Source organism: Leopardus geoffroyi, chromosome C2 (assembly GCF_018350155.1).
Source record: "Leopardus geoffroyi isolate Oge1 chromosome C2, O.geoffroyi_Oge1_pat1.0, whole genome shotgun sequence".
Lineage (NCBI taxonomy): Eukaryota > Metazoa > Chordata > Mammalia > Carnivora > Felidae > Leopardus > Leopardus geoffroyi.
This window is the reverse complement of record NC_059333.1, coordinates 130,297,144-130,317,021: the sequence shown is the minus strand read 5'-3', so window position 1 is coordinate 130,317,021 and position 19,878 is coordinate 130,297,144. Positions and strand designations below refer to the sequence as shown.

The window sequence follows — 19,878 nt, the reverse complement described above, 5'->3', positions numbered from 1 at the left end:
ACCTCCACCATTGAATGACTGTGTGACTCTGAACCATCTAGTTAACCTCTCTGAGCCTCAAATTTTCTCAGCCATAATATACCTCTTGCATAGACTTAGTGGGCAGATTAAATGAGGGCAAGTAGCATGTGGTGTTTTGTTTACCAGTTCCTAGCAAAGTAACTGTCACATAATAGGTGGCCAATATTCAATAAGTACAGAGCCTGGCATATAGTGGGCATTCAAAAATTTTCTATTATAACTAAAGGAAAATTTGATTACCCCCTCCTCCATGATTTGACTTAATAAGACCTTTTATTGTTGTGGTTATAGTGTATTGTAAATTACTATATGAGCTAGATTTGTTAAGAAAACAAAAAAAAAAGGATTGGGTGCATTTTTCTCTACGTTAATTTATTTGTTTCTATGCTCTTACCATCCAGGAAAAGGAGATGAGATACTTGCTTATGCTATAAATGTTTACCTTTTTTTCAATGAAGCCTGGGAATCTTCTCTGTAGTTAAATTTATCTAAAACATTTTTAGGTAATTACACAAAGCTATGAAACAATGGCTAGTAACAAACGTTGATGGTTCATCAAACTTTATCAATTAGCGTAAAGCAGCAATAGTTTATGAGAACACCATCTACACCTGTTTGTGTACAGAGCTGTAACAAACTCAGTCTAAGTCCTAGTGGTTAAAATGAACATTTACTAGTTCATCTTCCTGCTAACGAACTTATTAATAAAATGACTTCTGACAGTTTTTCTGAAACCTCAGCACAACAAATTCCTTTTCATTTTGCTGATTATCCTCTACACTGAGTTTTATTTTTCCAAGTGTGCTTTCTGTACTACTGGATTTTATTAAAATGTGTGTATCTGTGTGTGTGTTTATTACCTTTTCAAAACAAAAGAAATACATGCGATCCAACATTACACACAGGAGATGAAGAAGGCAGGGAAGAAGATGTTAATAGAATTTTAAATAAAAAGATGAAACTACAGGTAAGGTTATTTTGTTAGTGTGGACAGTTAAATATTGCTTCAAGTTTTCAATGGGCAAAATAAAGTGTGAAGCATGACCAGTCAAAACGTTTACAGCGTATACAGATTAAAAATAAATCAGCTGCTTCAGAGTGACCACTTTTCTTGGCAATGAAGCTTAAGAAAAATCTGACCCATCAACCTGCATGAAACAGATATTTGTTGGGGCTCCTGGGTGGCTTGGTCTGTTAAGTGACTGATTCTTGATTTTGGCTCAGGTCATGATCTCATGGTTTTTGAGTTAGAGCCCCACACTGGACTCTATGCTGGCAGTGCAGAGCCAGCTTGGAATTCTCTCTCTCTCTCTCTCTATCTCTGCCCCTCCCCAACTCACATGTGCACTGTCTCTCAAAATATATAAATAAATTAAAAAAAAAAAAAAGAAAGACTATAGAGTGCTAAAATGTCTTCAACGATGTAAAGAGGACTTCAAGGGGCCTGTGATCCCCAGAAAGCAGCTTGTGCCAGAAAGTGACTACAAGGACAAAAATGAACTAAGCAGAAGGCAAGACCATACACTGAGAGTGGGAATCTAAATGAGAAAAGCAACTTCATAGTTTGCAAAGAACAGAAAAGATCTGAAAAAAAAATGTATAAAAGTCATAGATTTTATGAAAAGATGAGGTTACAGCCTAGATGAAATTAAGCAACATACATATGTCCCAGATTCTGTTAACGTGATTCATGACTTTATTCTGAAGCAAAAATAAAATGACCCAAGATTAGGGTTAGAGACTATTATAAAGTCAAGAGGTGAGAAGAATCTGGAAGATTAAAAAAATATAAGGTCAGGAAACTTTATAACTCTTATATTACTTGTATATATCCACAGTCAAAGATTAATTCAATTGATAATAAAGAAAATAGTTTTTGAAATAACTGATCCATGCCCACATGGGCCAGGCAGGATAAGAAGTCAAATAGAGTCATAAGGGGTTCATGGATTCTAAAGAGCGAGCAATCAAATTTGTAGCATCTTGGGGAGGTATAAAGAAATAAGAGGGGTGCCTGGGTGGCTCAGTCAGTTCAGTGTCTGACTCTGGATTTGGGCGCAGCTCACGGTCCCAGGGTCATGTCAAGCATGAAGCCTGCTTAAGATTCTCTCTCTCCCTCTGTCCCTCTCCCCACTCATGTGCTTTCTCTCTCTTTTAAAGAGAGAGAGAGAGAGAGAAGAGAGAGAGAGAGAGAGAGAGAGAGAGAGAGAGAGAGAGAGAGAGAGGCAGAGGCACCTGGGTGGCTCAGTCGGTTAAGCATCCGACTTCAGCTCATGATCTCACAGTTTTTGAGTTCGAGCCCCACTTTGGGCTCTGTGCTGACAGCTCAGAGCTTGGAGCCTGCTTCAGATTCTGTGTTTCCCCCTCTCCTTTGTTTGTGCTCTGTCTCTCAAAAATAAATAAATGTTAAAAAAAAATTAAAGATTAAAAAAGAGAGAGAGAGAAATAGAGGGTAAAGAGGGTGTGGTCAAAGACAAGGGGTTTCAATTTCTTTTTTAATTTTTTTTTAATCTTTACTTTTGAGGGAGAGAGAGAGACAGAGACAGAGACAGAGTGTGAGTGGGGGAGGGGCAGAGAGAGAGGGAGACACAGAATCCGAAGCAGGCTCCAGGCTCTGAGCTGTCAGCACAGAGCCCGATGCGGGGCTCGAACTCACAGACCACGAGATCATGACCTGAGCTGAAGTCAGATGTCCAACAGACTGCGCCACCCAGGCAACCCAAGGGGTTTCAATTTCTATACTAATGAAGTTGACCAATTCCAACAGGGGGGAAAAGCAGTATGATGTAGAAAAAATTATACAACATTGCAAGGCTATAGGCCTGAGTTCAAAACCTAGGTTTACTACCACTGAGCACTTACTAAAGAGTATTTTTAAAATATCTGTAATGTAAAGGGGTTGAAAAAAACCCAAATGCCACATCTTTTCTAGCAATAAAATTAAATTTTATAACTATGCCTCTCCTCAACTACACTAACATTTAAGAGATAATGGAGAAAATTAAGAAGAAAAAGCCATTTAAATACAAGTTATGTTTGCATATCAACCTTTTTTCTTCATAAATTAATATATAGAAGGCTTTAAGATAGAGGATTTCAGAAGAACCAGCATACATGTTATCTGAAATATATCTGACTACTAATTAATGAATACAGATGAAAAGTTTTATCTGTTTTTAGTTAAATATACTTGTTTTTCAAGTTGAAATGCACACTAAACTCCTTAAACATTTCTCTGCCAAATAGGTAAGATCTTATTTAAAAAATTAACAAGGGGGCACCTGGGTGGCTCAGGTGGTTGAACATCTGACTCTTGATTTCAGCTCAGGTCATGATCCCAGGGTAGTGGGTTTAAGCCCTGTGTTGGGCTCTGCATTGAGCGTGGAGCCTGCTTAGCATACTCTCTACTCCCTCTGCATCTTTCCCCTGCTTGCACTCTTTCTCTCTCTCTCTCAAAAAAAATTAACAGTATTTTTCAGGAAAACTGGATTTCTTTTAAACATTGCAGTAAGCACGTTGTACTACTGAAATACTCGCTCAAACATGCTTCAAATACTTTACATATAAGTAAATGGAAAATAGGGATTGCAAAACTGAGTAATAAGCTTTGGTTTTGCCATACCCTTTTTAGTAATCCTTTACTGGCTTACCACACACATTCCTGGAAGGTTTATCATTTAGATTTGTTTTTGTCTTCTTTCTTATGTTTTCTGATGACTAAATTAAAACATGCTATTCTTTGGAAAAAACACAAAATGACAAAACCTCAAACCTTACACATTACAGAAAAGTACAACTTATAAGTCTCCTATAATTTGATTCCCTACAACCACTCTTAAGTTTTAGTACATATTATGAAATACTTACTTTTACCTTACTAGTTTTATGAAGAATAGAGCTTGATAGGCAATTTTAGAAAAGTAAAATAGAGAAATAGAGAGGAAAAAAATGGAAAAGAAAAAGAGAATTGAAACAAGTTGAGCACAGCTATGCCAGGTACTAGCTACTTGCTCCAAACTGATTATTTCATTTTAGCTTCCTAGCAACCCTGAAATGTTGGTATTTCTTTATCCAACTTAAAAGGCACACAATGTCAATTCCCTGGCTTTGAAATATACTACAGTTGTGTGAGATCCATTTGGGAAATTTGGATGACAGGTATACAAGACCCCTCTGTACTCATTTTACAACTTCTTGTGAGTCCATAATTATTTTAAAATAAAAAATTAAAATAAGTGAGTGGTTCAAATAGTAGCATAGGAAGACCTTGAACTCAACTCTTCCACAAACACCATATCTTCAGCTCCATACAGAACAACTGTCTCTGAAAAAGACCTGAAAACTAGCTCAACAGCTCCTCCACAATAAAGGATAAAAAGGCTACATCAAGGGCACCTGGTTGGCTCAGTCAGTGGAGCATGCAACTCTTGATCTTGGGGTTGTGAGTTTGAGCCCCATGTTGGGTGTGGAGATAACTTAAAATATTAAAAAAAGGGGGGGGGTACATCAAGATGGGTAGGAGAGGTAGAGATGTAGTCTCACCAAAACCCCACACTCCAGTGTGGCAATCCACAGCAGGAGGATCCCACAAATAGGGACTATATCCCTGAGGAGTGTGGGGTTCAAGCCCCATATGAGGTATTCCCATCCTTGGGAACTGCACCAGGGAGATGAGCCTCCAAAATGTCTGGCTTTGAAAACCAAAACACCAGAAGAACCAAAAGGCTCTAGGAAATAGAGACTCCACTCTTAAAGGGCTCATGCACAGACTTACCCATCTTGGGTCCCAGCACAAAAGCAGCAGGTTGGAAAGAACTTAGATCATATATGAAAAGATTTACTGGCTAATCTTAAATCATCTGTGGGAGTGGCAGGGGTCTATTCGAACTCTCTCTGGGGATAAAGATGATTGCAGGTGCCATTTTTGCATTCTCTATCTTGCTAGTGCTGCTTGCCCTGGCCCTGCACTACCACATGGCTCTGCCTCACTGACCCCAGCAAATAGGCTACCCAGCTGGGTGCTCCCTTGAGGCCTCACCCCAGTAAATCCAATGGATGGTACTGTCCTGACCCATCCCTCCCTATGGCCCCACCAAAGTTGGCAGGTGTATGCTGTCCACAGAAGGGATACCTCTTGAGTGCCTGGCTCTGGTGGCCAGGGGGTTTGCATTTCTGGGCCCCATGGGGGCTGAAATGATCAGAGAGACAGTCCTTGGCAGGCTACCACCCTCAGGGGACTGCACAGAGAGCAGATTGAAATACATTCTACCTTCCTGTGACCTCTCCTTTAAGACTGGGAGAGATAGCTGTTGTGCTTAATACATAGAAACAAAGACAAAGAATCAAGCAAAATGAGGTAAAGGGAATAGGTGCCAAACAAAAGAACAAGATAAAACTCCAGAAAAAATCTTAATGAAATGGAGATAAATAATTTACCTGATAAAGAGTTCAAAGTAATGGTCATAAAGATGCTTACCGATTTCAGAAGAGTGGATGAACACAGCAAGAGCTTCAACAAAGAGATTGAAAATATAAGGAAGTACCGAACAGAAATTAGAAAGCTGAAGAATGCAGCTACAGAACTGAAAGATACACAAGAGGGGTTCAACAACAGACTAGATGAAGCTGAAGAAAGGATCAGTGACCTAGAAAATAGGGGAGTGAAACTCACCAAAATCTAACAGCAAAAAGAAAAAAAATTTAAACAGTGACAATAGTTTAAGGGACCTATGAAACATCAAGTGGAATGACATTTGTGTTATAGGGGTCCAAGAGAAGAGAGAGAGAGAAAGGAACAGAAAACTTATTTGAAGAAATAATGACTGAAAATCTCCCTAACTTAGGGAAGGAAACAGAGTTGCAGATGCAGGAGTCCAGGACCAGACAGATTTACTGGTGAATTCTATCCAACTTTTACTAAGATTGAATATCTATCCTTCTCAAACTCTTCCAAAAAACTGAAGAGAATGGAATGCTTCCAAACTCATTTTATAAGCCAGCATTACCTCGATACCAGAGATAGGCAAGACACCAGAAAAACAGAAAATTACAGGCCAATATCCCCGATGAACATAGATGCAAAGATCTTCAACAAAATATTAGCAAACAAATTCAACAATACATTGAAAAGATCATACAACATGATGAAGTGGAATTTATTCCAGGGATGCAAGGATGTTTCAACATGTGCAAATAAATCAATGTTACATACCACATTAAGAAAATGAAGGCTAACAATCATGTGATCATCTAAGTAGATGTGGAAAAAACATTTGACAAAATTCAATACCCATTTATGATAAAAACTCTCAACAAAGCTATTATAGTGAATGTACCTCAACCTAAAAAGGCCCATACATGATAAGCCCACGGCAAACATACTCAATGGTAAAAAGCTGAAAACTTTCCCTCTAACAATCAGGAACAAGACATGAATGCCCACTCTTGATACTTTCATTCAACATAGTATTGGAAGTCCAGAGCAATTACGTGAGAAACAGAAATTAAAATGCATCTAAATTGGAAAGGAAGAAGTGAAACTGTCACCATTTTTGGACAATTTGATTCTACACATAGAGAATTCTACAAGACTCCACCAAAAAAAGTATTACAATAAACAAATTCAGTAAAGTTGCTGGATACATAATCAACATACAACACTGTTGTGTTTTTATGCTGTAACCACAAACTATCAGAAAGAGAAATTAAGAAAACAGTTCCACTTACAACTGCACCAAAAAGAATAAAATACCTAGGACTAAGTTTAACCAAGCAGGTAAAAGATCTGTATAACGAAAACTATACAACACTGATGAAAAAAACTGAAGAACACACAAACAAATGGAAAGATATCCCATGCTCATAGATTGAAGAATATTATTAAAATATCCATATTATCCAAAGCAATCTATAGATTCAGTGCAATTCCTATCAAAATTCCAGTAGAATTTTCCACAGAAATAGAACAAAGAATCTTAAAATTTGTATGGAAGCACATGAGATCCCATATAACCAAAGCCACCTTGAGAAAGAATAAAGCTGGAAGCATTATGCTTCCTGATTTCAATTACAATGCTATAATAATCAAAACAGTATTGGCATAAAATAGACATAAAGGTAAATCAAACAGAATAAAGAGCCCAGGAAAAAACCCCACCCACATATGGTCAATTAATTTGTGACAAAGGAGGCAAGAATATACAATGGGGAAAAGACAATCTCTTTAATAAATGGTATTGGGAAAATTGGACAGCCACATGCAAAAGAATGAAACTGAACCTCTATCTTTCACCATACATAAATTAAATCAAACTGGATTAAAGACTTGAATATAAGACCAGAAACCACAAAATTCCTGGAAGAAAACATAGGCAGTAGGCTACTTGACGCTGCTCTTGGCAGTATATATATACATATATGTATACATATATGTAACTGATTCCAGGCAAAGGCAACAAATGCAAAAATAAACAAATGGAACTACATCAGACTAAAAACCTCTACACAGCTCTACAAACCTCTACAAACCTCCTTTACTGAAAGGAAACTCAATAAACTAAATAAAATAAAATTGAAAGGAAACTCAATAAAATAAAAAGGCAACCTCCTGAATGAGATATCTGCAAGTCATATATTCATAAGGGGTTAATAGCCAAAATAGATAAAGAACTCATATAATTCAATATTCTGATTCAATAATTGAATTCAATAATTCAAAATCTGATTAAATGATAGGCAGAAGATCTAAATAGACACTTTTCCAAAGAAGGCATACAAATGGCCAACAGTCACATGAAAAAAATGCTCAACAACACTAATCATCAGGGAAATACAAATCAAAACCACAATGAGATATCATCTCTCACCTGTCATAATGGCTATTTTCAAAAAGATGGGAAATAGCAAGTGCTAGTGAGGATATGGAAAAAAGGGAACCTTTGTGCATCACTGGTGGGAATGTAGATCGATGCAGCCACTATGAAAAACAGTATGAAATTTCCTCAAAAGAAAAGAGAACTACCACATGATCCAGCAACTCTCCTTCTGTATATTTATATGAAGAAAATGTAGACGTTAATTAGAAAAGATATATGCACCCCTACGTTCACTGCAGTATTATTCACAATACCAAAGATAGTAAAACAACAAAAGCATCCATTAGTGAATGGAAAAAGATGTGAGATACACACACACACACACACACACACACACACATTGGAATGCTATTCAGCCATAAAAAAGAATGAAAGCTTGCCATTTGTGACAACATGAATGGACTTTGAGGGTATAATGCTAAGTGAAGTGAGTTAGACAAAGGAAGACAAATACCATATGATTTCACTTATATGTGGAATCTAAAAAAACAAAACCAACGAACAAGCAAAACAAATATAACCAAACTCATACATAACATGCAGAGAGGAGACTCATAGTTGCCAGAGGTAAGGAGGTATATGGTGTGAAATGGGAGAAGGGGTTAAGAGGTACAAACTTCCCCATAAAATAAGTAAGTCATGAGGATACAATGTACTAGAGTCTAGAGTCAACAGCATTATATTGTATGTTATGTGACTACATATGGTGAAGGGAGAAACAATACTTATTGTGGCGAATGTTTCATAGTATATGCAAGTATCAAATCATTATATTGTACACCTAAAATAATATAATGTTAAATATCAATTAGGCATCAATAAAAACAAATTAAAATAAAAACTGAAGCACAAAGAGAGGTTAAATTATTTACTTTAAGGTCACACTGTCAGAGAATAAAAATTAAGCAGAAACATAGGATATAGAAATAGTGATTGATTAAAGTCAATTCTTTCAACTTAGATTGATACAGAAACATAAACACCTGCTTCATAAATGCTACAGTCATTGCTTTAAAGGAGGTAATAGAGTAGCATGTCCCCATTTATTGAGTATCCATATAGACTCTAGAGACGAAGATAAAAAAAAATTAAGACATAATCCTTATCCTCAAAGAAAAAAAATAAAAAGCCTTCAATCATAGTGTTAGGAATATATACAGGTGAGCACATATATACACATATTCAGCTCGCTATAGTCCAAGGATTGATTTTCTGATTTGTGGAGTGCCTTCACAAAAAAAGCATATCTAATATTTTCCCATTTACTTATGAAATCTAAAAAAGCGAGGTGGAGGGGTGCCGGGCTGGCTCAGTGGGTAAAGCATGTAACTCTTGATCTTGGAATCATGAGTTCAAGCCCCACACTGGGGGTAGAGTTCACTTAAGAAAATAAATAAGAAGGGCATTAAAAAATAAGTAAATAAAAATAAAAAATGAGGTGGAAAAGATAAACTATTAAGCTACTTCACAGCTTTCAATGCCAGCACAGTGTATCTTTCCCTCTGACTGCTCTTACAGTTCATTTTGTAGGACATACTTTAGCACTTGGATATATATTGTTCTCTGCTGTTATATATTTTTCTCTCCAGTTGTGTTTTGACCTCATTAAGAGCTGTACTTCCTTTCCAACTCCATCTTTCAGAGCAAATAGTTGGTAATGAATAAATGCTAGTTGACTTGTACTCTGCCAACCATATGTTACTTCCATAAAAAAATTAGCTACATGGGGCGCCTGGGTGGCGCAGTCGGTTAAGCGTCCGACTTCAGCCAGGTCACGATCTCGCGGTCCGGGAGTTCGAGCCCCGCGTCAGGCTCTGGGCTGATGGCTCAGAGCCTGGAGCCTGTTTCCGATTCTGTGTCTCCCTCTCTCTCTGCCCCTCCCCCGTTCATGCTCTGTCTCTCTCTGTCCCAAAAATAAATAAACGTTGAAAAAAAAAAAATTAGCTACAATATTTAAATAGGAGGCAGAATTGATTAAATTTAACTAATAATTATGAGATTTTGGGTATAAAGTAGAAGAAATTTTATTAGATACCATATAACTCTAATAAAAGATAAAGATACATGTCACAAATTGGTATTGCAGAGAAATAGCTTCATGCTGTGCCTCTAAAAGTTGTTTCTTTTTTAAAAAATAGTTGGAAGAACTATTGAATATTCTGCTTATCTAAAGGAAGTTGACACCTGTTTGACAACTTTAATCCTATAAGAAGTGGTTTTCAAGAATAAATATTGTCAAAATGTCAATACTACCCAAAGCTATCTACACATTCAATGCAATCCCAATCAAAATTGCACCAGCATTCTTCTCGAAACTAGAACAAGCAATCCTAAAATTCATATGGAACCACAAAAGGCCCCGAATAGCCAAAGTAATTTTGAAAAAGAAGACCAAAGTAGGAGGCATCACAATCCCAGACTTTAGCCTCTACTACAAAGCTGTCATCATCAAGACAGCATGGTATTGGCACAAAAACAGACACATAGACAATGGAATAGAATAGAAACCCCAGAACTAGACCCACAAACGTATGGCCAACTCATCTTTGACAAAGCAGGAAAGAACATCCAATGGAAAAAAGACAGTCTCTTTAACAAATGGTGCTGGGAGAACTGGACAGCAACATGCAGAAGGTTGAAACTAGACCACTTTCTCACACCATTCACAAAAATAAACTCAAAATGGATAAAGGACCTGAATGTGAGACAGGAAACCATCAAAACCCTAGAGGAGAAAACAGGAAAAGACCTCTCTGACCTCAGCCGTAGCAATTTCTTACTTGACACATCCCCAAAGGCAAGGGAATTAAAAGCAAAAATGAACTATTGGGACCTCATGAAGATAAAAAACTTCTGCACAGCAAAGGACACAATCAACAAAACTAAAAGGCAACCAACGGAATGGGAAAAGATATTTGCAAATGACATATCGGACAAAGGGCTAGTATCCAAAATCTCTAAAGAGCTCACCAAACTCCACACCCGAAAAACAAATAATCCAGTGAAGAAATGGGCAGAAAACATGAATAGACACTTCTCTAAAGAAGACATCCGGATGGCCAACAGGCACATGAAAAGATGCTCAACGTCGCTCCTCATCAGGGAAATACAAATCAAAACCACACTCAGATATCACCTCACGCCAGTCAGAGTGGCCAAAATGAACAAATCAGGAGACTATAGATGCTGGCGAGGATGTGGAGAAACGGGAACCCTCTTACACTGTTGGTGGGAATGCAAACTGGTGCAGCCGCTCTGGAAAATAGTGTGGAGATTCCTCAAAAAATTAAAAATAGATCTACCCTATGACCCAGCAGTAGCACTGCTAGGAATTTACCCAAGGGATACATCAGCATACGGGCACTTGTACCCCAATGTTTATAGCAGCACTCTCAACAATAGCCAAATTATGGAAAGAGCCTAAATGTCCATCAACTGATGAATGGATAAAGAAATTGTGGTTTATATACACAATGGAGTACTACGTGGCAATGAGAAAGAATGAAATATGGCCCTTTGTAGCAACATGGATGGAACTGGAGAGTGTTATGCTAAGTGAAATAAGCCATACAGAGAAAGACAGATACCATATGTGTTCACGCTTATGTGGATCCTGAGAAACTTAACAGGAACCCATGGGGAGGGGAAGGAAAAAAAAAAAAAAAAAGAGGTTAGAGTGGGAGACAGCCAAAGCATAAGAGACTCTTAAAAACTGAGAACAAACTGAGGGATGATGGGGGGTGGGAGGGAGGGGAGGATGGGTGATGGGTATTGAGGAGGGCACCTGTTGGGATGAGCACTGGGTGTTGTATGGAAACCAATTTGACAATAAATTTCATATATTTAAAAAAAAAAAAGAAGAAGTGGTTTTCTAATAGGAGATTAAAAATTAAAAGGGAGTAACCATTTGGTACTTAGTGTTTTTGCCATTATTTTCAGCGTATTATGATTAATCCTAAATTTAAACATCTTGGTAGGTGACACAAAATTCAAGAGATCTAGGTCTGAATTTTTCCTTCCTTGCTTAAGCAATGAGTAGAAAGTACATGGTTACACAACCCATAGAAAACCCTGACTTATTCAAAGATAGGCTCTTAAAATATTAGACACTTCTATGGTACAGATCAAATACAGGCCTGATCCTGCTAGGTTTAAATGTATAAGCTTTAAAATTTTTTGTAGGTTATGGGGCACCTGGGTGGCTCAGGTGGTTAAGAAACCAACTTGGGCTCAGGTCATGATCTCACGGTTCGTGGGTTTGAGCCCCACGTCAGGCTCTGTGCTCACAACTCAGAGCCTGGAACCTGCTTCGGAATCTGTGTCTCCCTCTCTCTCTGCCCCTCCCCCACTCACGCCCTGTCTCTCTTTCTCTTTCTCAAATATAAATAAACATTAAAAAATTTTTTTTTTAATTTTTTCCAAGCGATTAATTAGCACTCTTTAATTTTCCTAATCTATATTTAACAAAGTTATTTCAGAATTCATCAGTGCCATTAACAAAAGTCTACGCATACACATTTATAATTACATACACATAATTTTAATATCAAAATTTACTTTCCTATGTTTTCTGTCTTGCTGGTGAATGTGCTCATGTCTTTATGCTATATTTGAATTCTTACTTGATACAGTACTACTCTGAATTATGACAGCAATGTAATTTACAATGCTATTTTTCTCCTGTCCTCTTCCTGTATGGAAAGAACATGAAACCCAGAAGCTTAGCACGCGAATTCAGAGCAGTTCTTACTGCCCTAAAACATCTCAGCATCTGAGAAAATTAATGAACCCAGAAAAAACTCTTTTTAACAAGTAGGATTCAGGAAACTATAAATCTTTCACATTAATGTCAGAATTAATATCTTGTCCAATGGCATACAGGTAATGAGGAGGACTGAGATGGTTTCCTCGCTCCCACCATATTCCTCCAATCCCAGACTTCACAGTCTGTGCTCAGTGGAGGGAGGTTATAGTTTTTACTTGTTTGAACCTTTTATAAAGATGACACTGTGTACATTTACACAGAGCAAGGTCACGTTAAGCTCATACAATTCTTTCAAACCGTCAAAAGAGGCGTTTGGAATTCTGTCCTCTCTGAGCTTATAATAGTCACATTAAAAATTCTTCATGAGAGGGGCGCCTGGGTGGCGCAGTCGGTTAAGTGTCCGACTTCAGCCAGGTCACGATCTCGCGGTCCGTGAGTTCGAGCCCCGCGTCGGGCTCTGGGCTGATGGCTCAGAGCCTGGAGCCTGTTTCCGATTCTGTGTCTCCCTCTCTCTCTGCCCCTCCCCCGTTCATGCTCTGTCTCTCTCTGTCCCAAAAATAAATAAACGTTGAAAAAAAAAAAATTAAAAAGAAAAAAAAATTCTTCATGAGATAAGAAAAGGGAACTGAAGGTGAACCAAAAGAGCAAGAATATGGGTAAGCTAAATACTTGTTGTAGATGAAAAACTTTTCTGAAGAAAACAGTGACATGCATGTAAGTTCCCAAATCCTCTTTAAGCAGTAAGTCAGATACCCTGAGGATTGCACTTGGCCTTAAAGGTAGGCAGTTACCTATGCCATAAAATCTGTAGGACTCATTCCTGAAAGTATTGAGTGGTAAAGACAGTACCAAAGAGGAAGAGTGAGGTTGGGTTGGGTTGGGCTCCATTGGAGCCCTGAGGGGAATATCTAGCTAGTACTTGTGTCCCAAGTCAAAAGTGCTAAGACCTAATTAATTTATTATAAATACAGCTTAAATACCTCTGTAGGGTGGAAAACTATGTTATCTGGTTTGTAGTCTCCATGAATCAAATTTTCTTCATTGTCATTATCTGGCAAGTTTTTCATTAGCCAGTGAGATAGCTGGTTCATGGCAAGGATGTCCTGATGAGCTGCAGCTTTATATTGCTCTATCCAGGTTGATATCTAAAGATATATAAATAAGAAAAATTGTAAAGTTAAACATAGAACTTAGGTTCTAAATTTAAACAAAATTCAATCATATCAAATTTGGTTTTATTCCTCAATGCTCCAGACAAATCCCTCTAAGTGACGTTCACATGAATCTAAAACATTTAAATCTCTCTTCCATCTAGTTCCCTTTTACTAAGATTTTTATCAGGAAAAAAAATACTGGCACAGGGATCAAGAAATGTGGGTTCTAGCCTCTATTCTGCAACTATTTTGTGAAAGAATAAAAGAATGTACACAAACACATATATCCACAAATAAAAAGGTATTGCAGATTTCTGGAAGGGTCACAAGAAACAAGTAATCTCTGAAAAAGGAAATATGGGGGCTGGGAGAAGAAGGGAGATTTTTAATTTTCGTTTTAATACTTTTTCTTATTACCCACAGAATCTTCTAAATATATTTCAGGTATAAGGAGTGCAAAGACTTTTCATTGTTCTTAGAATCAAATACAAACAAATCAAATTATACTCAAAGTCCTCCATCAATTGAAACCATATTATTCATCAGCTCATAGTTCTCTCCCCATTGCCCAAGGTATCTCTGGTCAACTTAGTGCAGTAAAGACCTTCATCTGTGGAATCATACAGACTCGAGTATAAATTATGCCTAAGCCACTTATTCACGTATTATTTGATACGCAGTAGCCTTAGATTCCTCATGTGCAAAATGAGGGTAATAATACCTATGTCTTAGGGTTATTACGAAGATTTTAAAAGAGTAGGTCAGCAACCTACCTCCCATGGGGCCTGGCATAGTGTGAGTACTCTCTAAATCTTAGTCCCTTCTCTCTTCCCTTAGCCCCCCTCAAAAAGACAGACAGACAGACAGACATAGGCAAATAGTCCCATACATACCTGGTCTTGCGGTCTCTTTGGTTTGAAATGCTCACCATCTCTTCCCTATCACTCTAGATTTTCTCTTTACTTAAATACACAGTGCAAGACAGATCTCTCCCACAAAGCTTTCCCCACCCAAGTAAAGGCACACTGATATGCACCCTCTAAATAGAACAGCTCTCATGATGAGTACCAAACAATTTACTACTAGATTATATACTCCTTTATTCTATTTTCAAGTTTCACATAAATGAGATTCATGTATAGGTCTCTCAAAAAAAATGTTCCTTTAGGGGAAGAACTTATTTCTATTTTCTTGATATTTAACAATGTACTCAGGAAGTATTAAACACGCACAATCGTGCTTAATAAATGTTAACTTCAAAAGGAAAACTGTATAGAAAAGATATTGATAAATTAAGTGAAGAGGTAGAAAAGCTTTAAATTTGCATCCATGTACATGTTGTTAGTTACAGAAGCTTAGGCTGAACAAACCTGATCTAAAAATATAAAATTATTTTCTGCTAACAAAAAGCCAATAGAAAGGTTGATATTAAAAGTTATACCCAAGTTTTGGGAAAGTATAATGGGTTTTTATTTTGACTAATCAAGGATATTATTTCCAAGAACTTGAGAAAAGGAGCTCTTCATGTGGACGCATTACCTGTCTTTTGCAGTACCCAGCACCTCTACCATATCCTTCCAGCTGCAACGACTGTACATTCAAGGAATGTAACCGAGCCAAGGTTTCTATCATGGCCACATATATGGCTGAGCGTTCTGCTGGGGTAACTCCAGGAATTGTAAAATCACGAAAGATTCGACCCTATAGAAACAATTACAATAGATAATTTAAAACAAAATACATTTTTTCACTCCAATCACTTGTAGTGTCATAATCCCCCATTGTCCACAAAAAAAAAAAAAATCAGGATAACAGTTTTCCAACAAAAACAATTCTTTGTAGAATATGCTAGAAAAACATTCACTTAGGAAACATGTTTAATAGATTATGTATGCCAAAGGGAGTATACAACAATATTCCAAAATGAACTTAATGGACAAAACTACTCTCAAGTTACAGTTTACAAAATAATTTTTTTTAAACACTTTGAATTTATTGTTCTTAAGGGATTGATATTCTCTTTGGAGTAGTATTTTTCTGTCCACCATCTGGAGGGTTTGGTTATTGCCACTACATATAGCTCTTTATTGCCATCTAGAGGAAAATTTGAGAATAAGTCAACACCTGCTAATTACTAAATTTGTTCCTAGTCTATTTCATCCCTCCTACACTGCCTGTGCTCAAATTCAAATGAAAGTTTAAGCCCTTGCAAAGCAAATTACCTAAAATGTTAACTAATAAACTATTATTTATTAACATCTAATTTTCACGATTAAGAATAAAAGCAACAATAAAGATTAAGTGTTAATTTACCTGCACATGTTCCATCATGTAAAATTCTGTTCCAATGATAGAAGCATCACTGCAGTACAATAAAGGCTTGGGAACGGGGAATCCAATTGAAAACAAAGCTTTCTGGACTTTAAATTCTCTATCAATCTAAATAGGATGATGGATTATTAAAAATCAGAAACACAGAAATTTAAGTTAAAAAAGATTTTTTTTGATGTTTATTTTTGAGAGAGAAAGACAGAGTATGAGCAGGGGAGGGGCTGAGAGAGTTAGAGAGGGAGACATAGAATCCAAAGTAGGCTCCAGGCTCTGAGCTGTCAGCACAGAGCCTAACGTGGGACTCAAAACCATGAACTGCAAGATCATGACCTGAGCTGAAGTCAGAGGCTCAACTGACTGAGCCACCCAGGTGCCCCAATTTAAGTTTTAATTAATTTTTTTTAAGTAATCTTTACACCCAGTGTGGGGCTTGAACTCCTGACCCTAAGATAAAGAGTCATGTGCTCTTCCAACTGAGCCAGCCAGGTACCCTAGAAACACAGAAATTTAATAGCTGTTTGTGACCTTACATTAATGCTAGAAATCAATTTTATTTAAAAAAATTTTTAAATATTAGGGTGCCTGGATGGCTCAGTCAGTGGCTTCATCAGTTTGGGTCATGATCTCACATTTCATGGATTTAAGCCCTGCATTGGGCTCTGCTGACAGCTCAGAGCCTGGAGCCTGCTTCGGATTCTGTGTCTCCCTTTCTCTCTGCCCCTCTCCTGCTTGCACTCTGTCTCTCTCTCTCTGTCTCTCAAAAATAAATATGTAAAAAAATTTTTTTAAATTTTTAATGTTTATTGTTTATTTTTGAGAGGGACAGAGAGAGAGAGAGAGAGAGAGAGAGGAGAGAGAGAGAGAGAAACAGAGTACGAGTAGGGGAGAGGCAGAGAGAGAGGGAGACATAGAATCCGAAGCAGGCTCCAGGCTCTGAGCTATTAGCACAGAGCCTGACATGGGGCTTGAACTCATGGACCGTGAAATCATGACCTGAGCCAAAGTCGGATGCTTAACCGACTGAGCCACCCAGGCACCCCTACAAATCAATTTTAAAACAGTATCAACAAATGACCTGGGGGGTAATATTTTCCTTAAAAGTAGTCATGTAGTCATAGCAATTATTACAGTTATAAATTAGGCCAGCACCAAAAAAAAAAAAAAAAAAGAAAAAAGAAAAAAAGAAACAAAGAAAGAAATTTAATTAGTCTAAAGGATAGCACATGAATGGGGCTTCATCCTGGCTCTGCTCATATGAAGGCAACAGTTCCTGACCACAATATTTCACAAATTTCATAATATTTCACAAAGAGATGTTCTCAGCAATTCATGGCTCACTGGCTTGCTCTCCTTTACTCTTTTTGTCTCTCAAGGGGGCTCAGGCAAGTCTCTATTCTAAGGCTCTGAGCACAGTCAGCTCCATGGTGCTGGGAGAGGCCAGTGAGTGTTGGTAGAAGGGAAAAGCACTAGCTTTTCTGGAGATCTAAAGAGGTATTTGTTTCTAAAGCAGAGGATGGGAATCCTTCCTGGTATCCAAGGCTGCCATGGAGTTCAAGATAACCATGGGGAAAGGAGGCAAAGAGACATAAGCTAACACTGAAACAGGAACCCAAATATGATAAAAGGGTCTCCTCAACCAGGACAGATATATGAGCCTATCACTCGGGACCTCAGGACATGGCTCACAGCAGAGCTGTGATGCTGACTTATCTGGCCCCAGACTCAGCGGTGACTGATGACTTCTAAGGAGGAGAAACCACACAGCTCACTTTGACAGCTGTAATAAAGCAGCAGTTGATAAAGATTAACTAGAGCAGGGACATGACTAAACAATGACCAAGGTGAGAGAAGCCAGCAGAGCCATAGGCTGTGACAGAAGTGTTTGTAAGCACCCTGGTGCTGGAATGATGACCTAAGCTGAAGTCCAATGCTTAGCCAACTGAACAACCCAGGTATCCCTCCTCAAGTCCTTTTTAAAAACAAAAAGGGATACAATTCAAGTGAAATTTTCATCTGATAAATAAAATACATTATCTATTATTTAATAACATGAGATGACTTTTAAAGCAATTTAGGGGCGCCTGGGTAACTCGTTGGGTTAAATGTCAGACTTCGCCTCAGGTCACGATCTCACAGTTCATGAGTTTGAGGCCCACACTGGGCTCTGTGCTGACAGCTTGGGCCTTGCTTCAGATTCTCTTTTTCCCTCTCTCTCTGCCCTTCCTCTGCTTGTGAGTGCTCTCTCTCAAAAATAAACATTTTAAAAAATAAAAAATAAAAGCAATTTAAAATGTTTTTTTTTGTGTGTGCATAAAAAGCACTTATTTGTCAACAAAGAATTATTGCATTTGTAGAGGTGCCTGTATGGCTCAGTTGGTTGAGTGTCCAACCCCTGATTTCGGCTCAGGTCATGATCCCAGAGTCACGGGATCGAACCCGGTGTTGGACTCCACACCAAGTGTGGAGCCTGCTTGGGATTCTCTCTCTCTTTCTCTCTCTCCCTCTCTCTCTCTCCCTCTCTCTCTCTCTCTCTCTCTCCCTCTCTCCCAACTCCTGCTCCTCTCCCCTGCTCATGTACTCTAAAATTTAAAAAAAAAGGGGGGGTGTGCCTAGGTGGCAGTTGAATGTCTGATTCTCGATTTTGGCTCAGGTCATGATCTCACATTTCGTGAGTTTGAGCCCTGTGTTGGGTTCCGTGCCATCAGCAAGGAACCTGCTTGGGATTCTCTCTCTCCCTCTCCCTCTGCCTCTCCCCTGCTCTCTTTCTAAAATAAGTAAACTTAAAAAAGAATTATTGCATTTGTACACCATACCTTATGTGCTTTAGGAAGAAGTGATCCAGATGGTTTTTTTCTGAGTACATATGCTTGATAGCCCTTCTGGAGATAAAAGGTTGGATTGGACTGTCCTGATCTGGGTAAGAGTAGAGAAAAGGCCTATTACAAAGATATATTTTCCTTCCCCAAATGCTACCAAGATGTCAAAAGAAGCACAAAATGAAAATAAATAAATTTCAGTGCTGGGAAATCAACAGAGGTGCTACCAGCAGCTCAAAACACTAGTTTTGGGATGATATAAAGCAGATGATAACACAGTGGCAGCTGGAGAATCTGTAATTCACAGAGGTAGAAGAGAGGACCTCACTCCCTGCCTGTAAATCATGAATTTTATCAGTAGTTCCCCTAGAACAATGCCTAGATCTAAGTAAATGAAGGCTGGGAAAAGAGATTGTATGTGATCAGTCAGAAAATTAATTAAAGGATGCTGGAATAGGTGGGTAAATGGCCCCTCATCTGCTGTTAGAGATATAACCCCCAGATGCTTCACCAAGGCTAGCACCTAAGTATAGCTCTCCACAATGGGAATTCTGATAAGAGAGAAGTGTCTGGACCAGGGTGAACATCTGGGCCAGGGAAATACAACAGTGCCCCAAGGAACTCATAGATACCAGGGCATTGGCTTTCCCTGCAAGGAGAGCAAAAATTCTCACATGGACTAAAAATATCCTCCAGATATCAAAACTATTCAATTTACACCTTCATTCACAATATAGCAGTTTAGAATTACCCAGCTTTTGAAGATTCCAAAAGCATTAAAGAGAGGCCTTAAACAAATAATTAAAAGAATCAGTCTCTGAGGTAACAGGTAATAGGAAGTGAAAAAAAATCTTTGAAGTTTCTCCCTAGGCCTTTAGCTTCTATCTGCAAAGGACAAAACTAGTCCAGATTGAATG

General features: G+C 38.1%; 1 protein-coding gene across 1 annotated transcript in view; it reads right to left on the bottom strand.

The window, feature by feature from the left end:
• Positions 1-19,878, bottom strand: part of ACAD11 (acyl-CoA dehydrogenase family member 11) — a 94,098-nt gene that overhangs the window by 67,119 nt on the left and 7,101 nt on the right. The window contains exons 2-5 of the mRNA XM_045503622.1: positions 18,959-19,058; positions 16,128-16,253; positions 15,354-15,515; positions 13,641-13,805 (exon numbers count right to left, since the gene is read on the bottom strand). Of these exons, the coding sequence (XP_045359578.1) occupies positions 13,641-13,805; positions 15,354-15,515; positions 16,128-16,253; positions 18,959-19,058 (553 nt within the window). The remainder of the gene's footprint in view (positions 1-13,640; positions 13,806-15,353; positions 15,516-16,127; positions 16,254-18,958; positions 19,059-19,878) is intronic.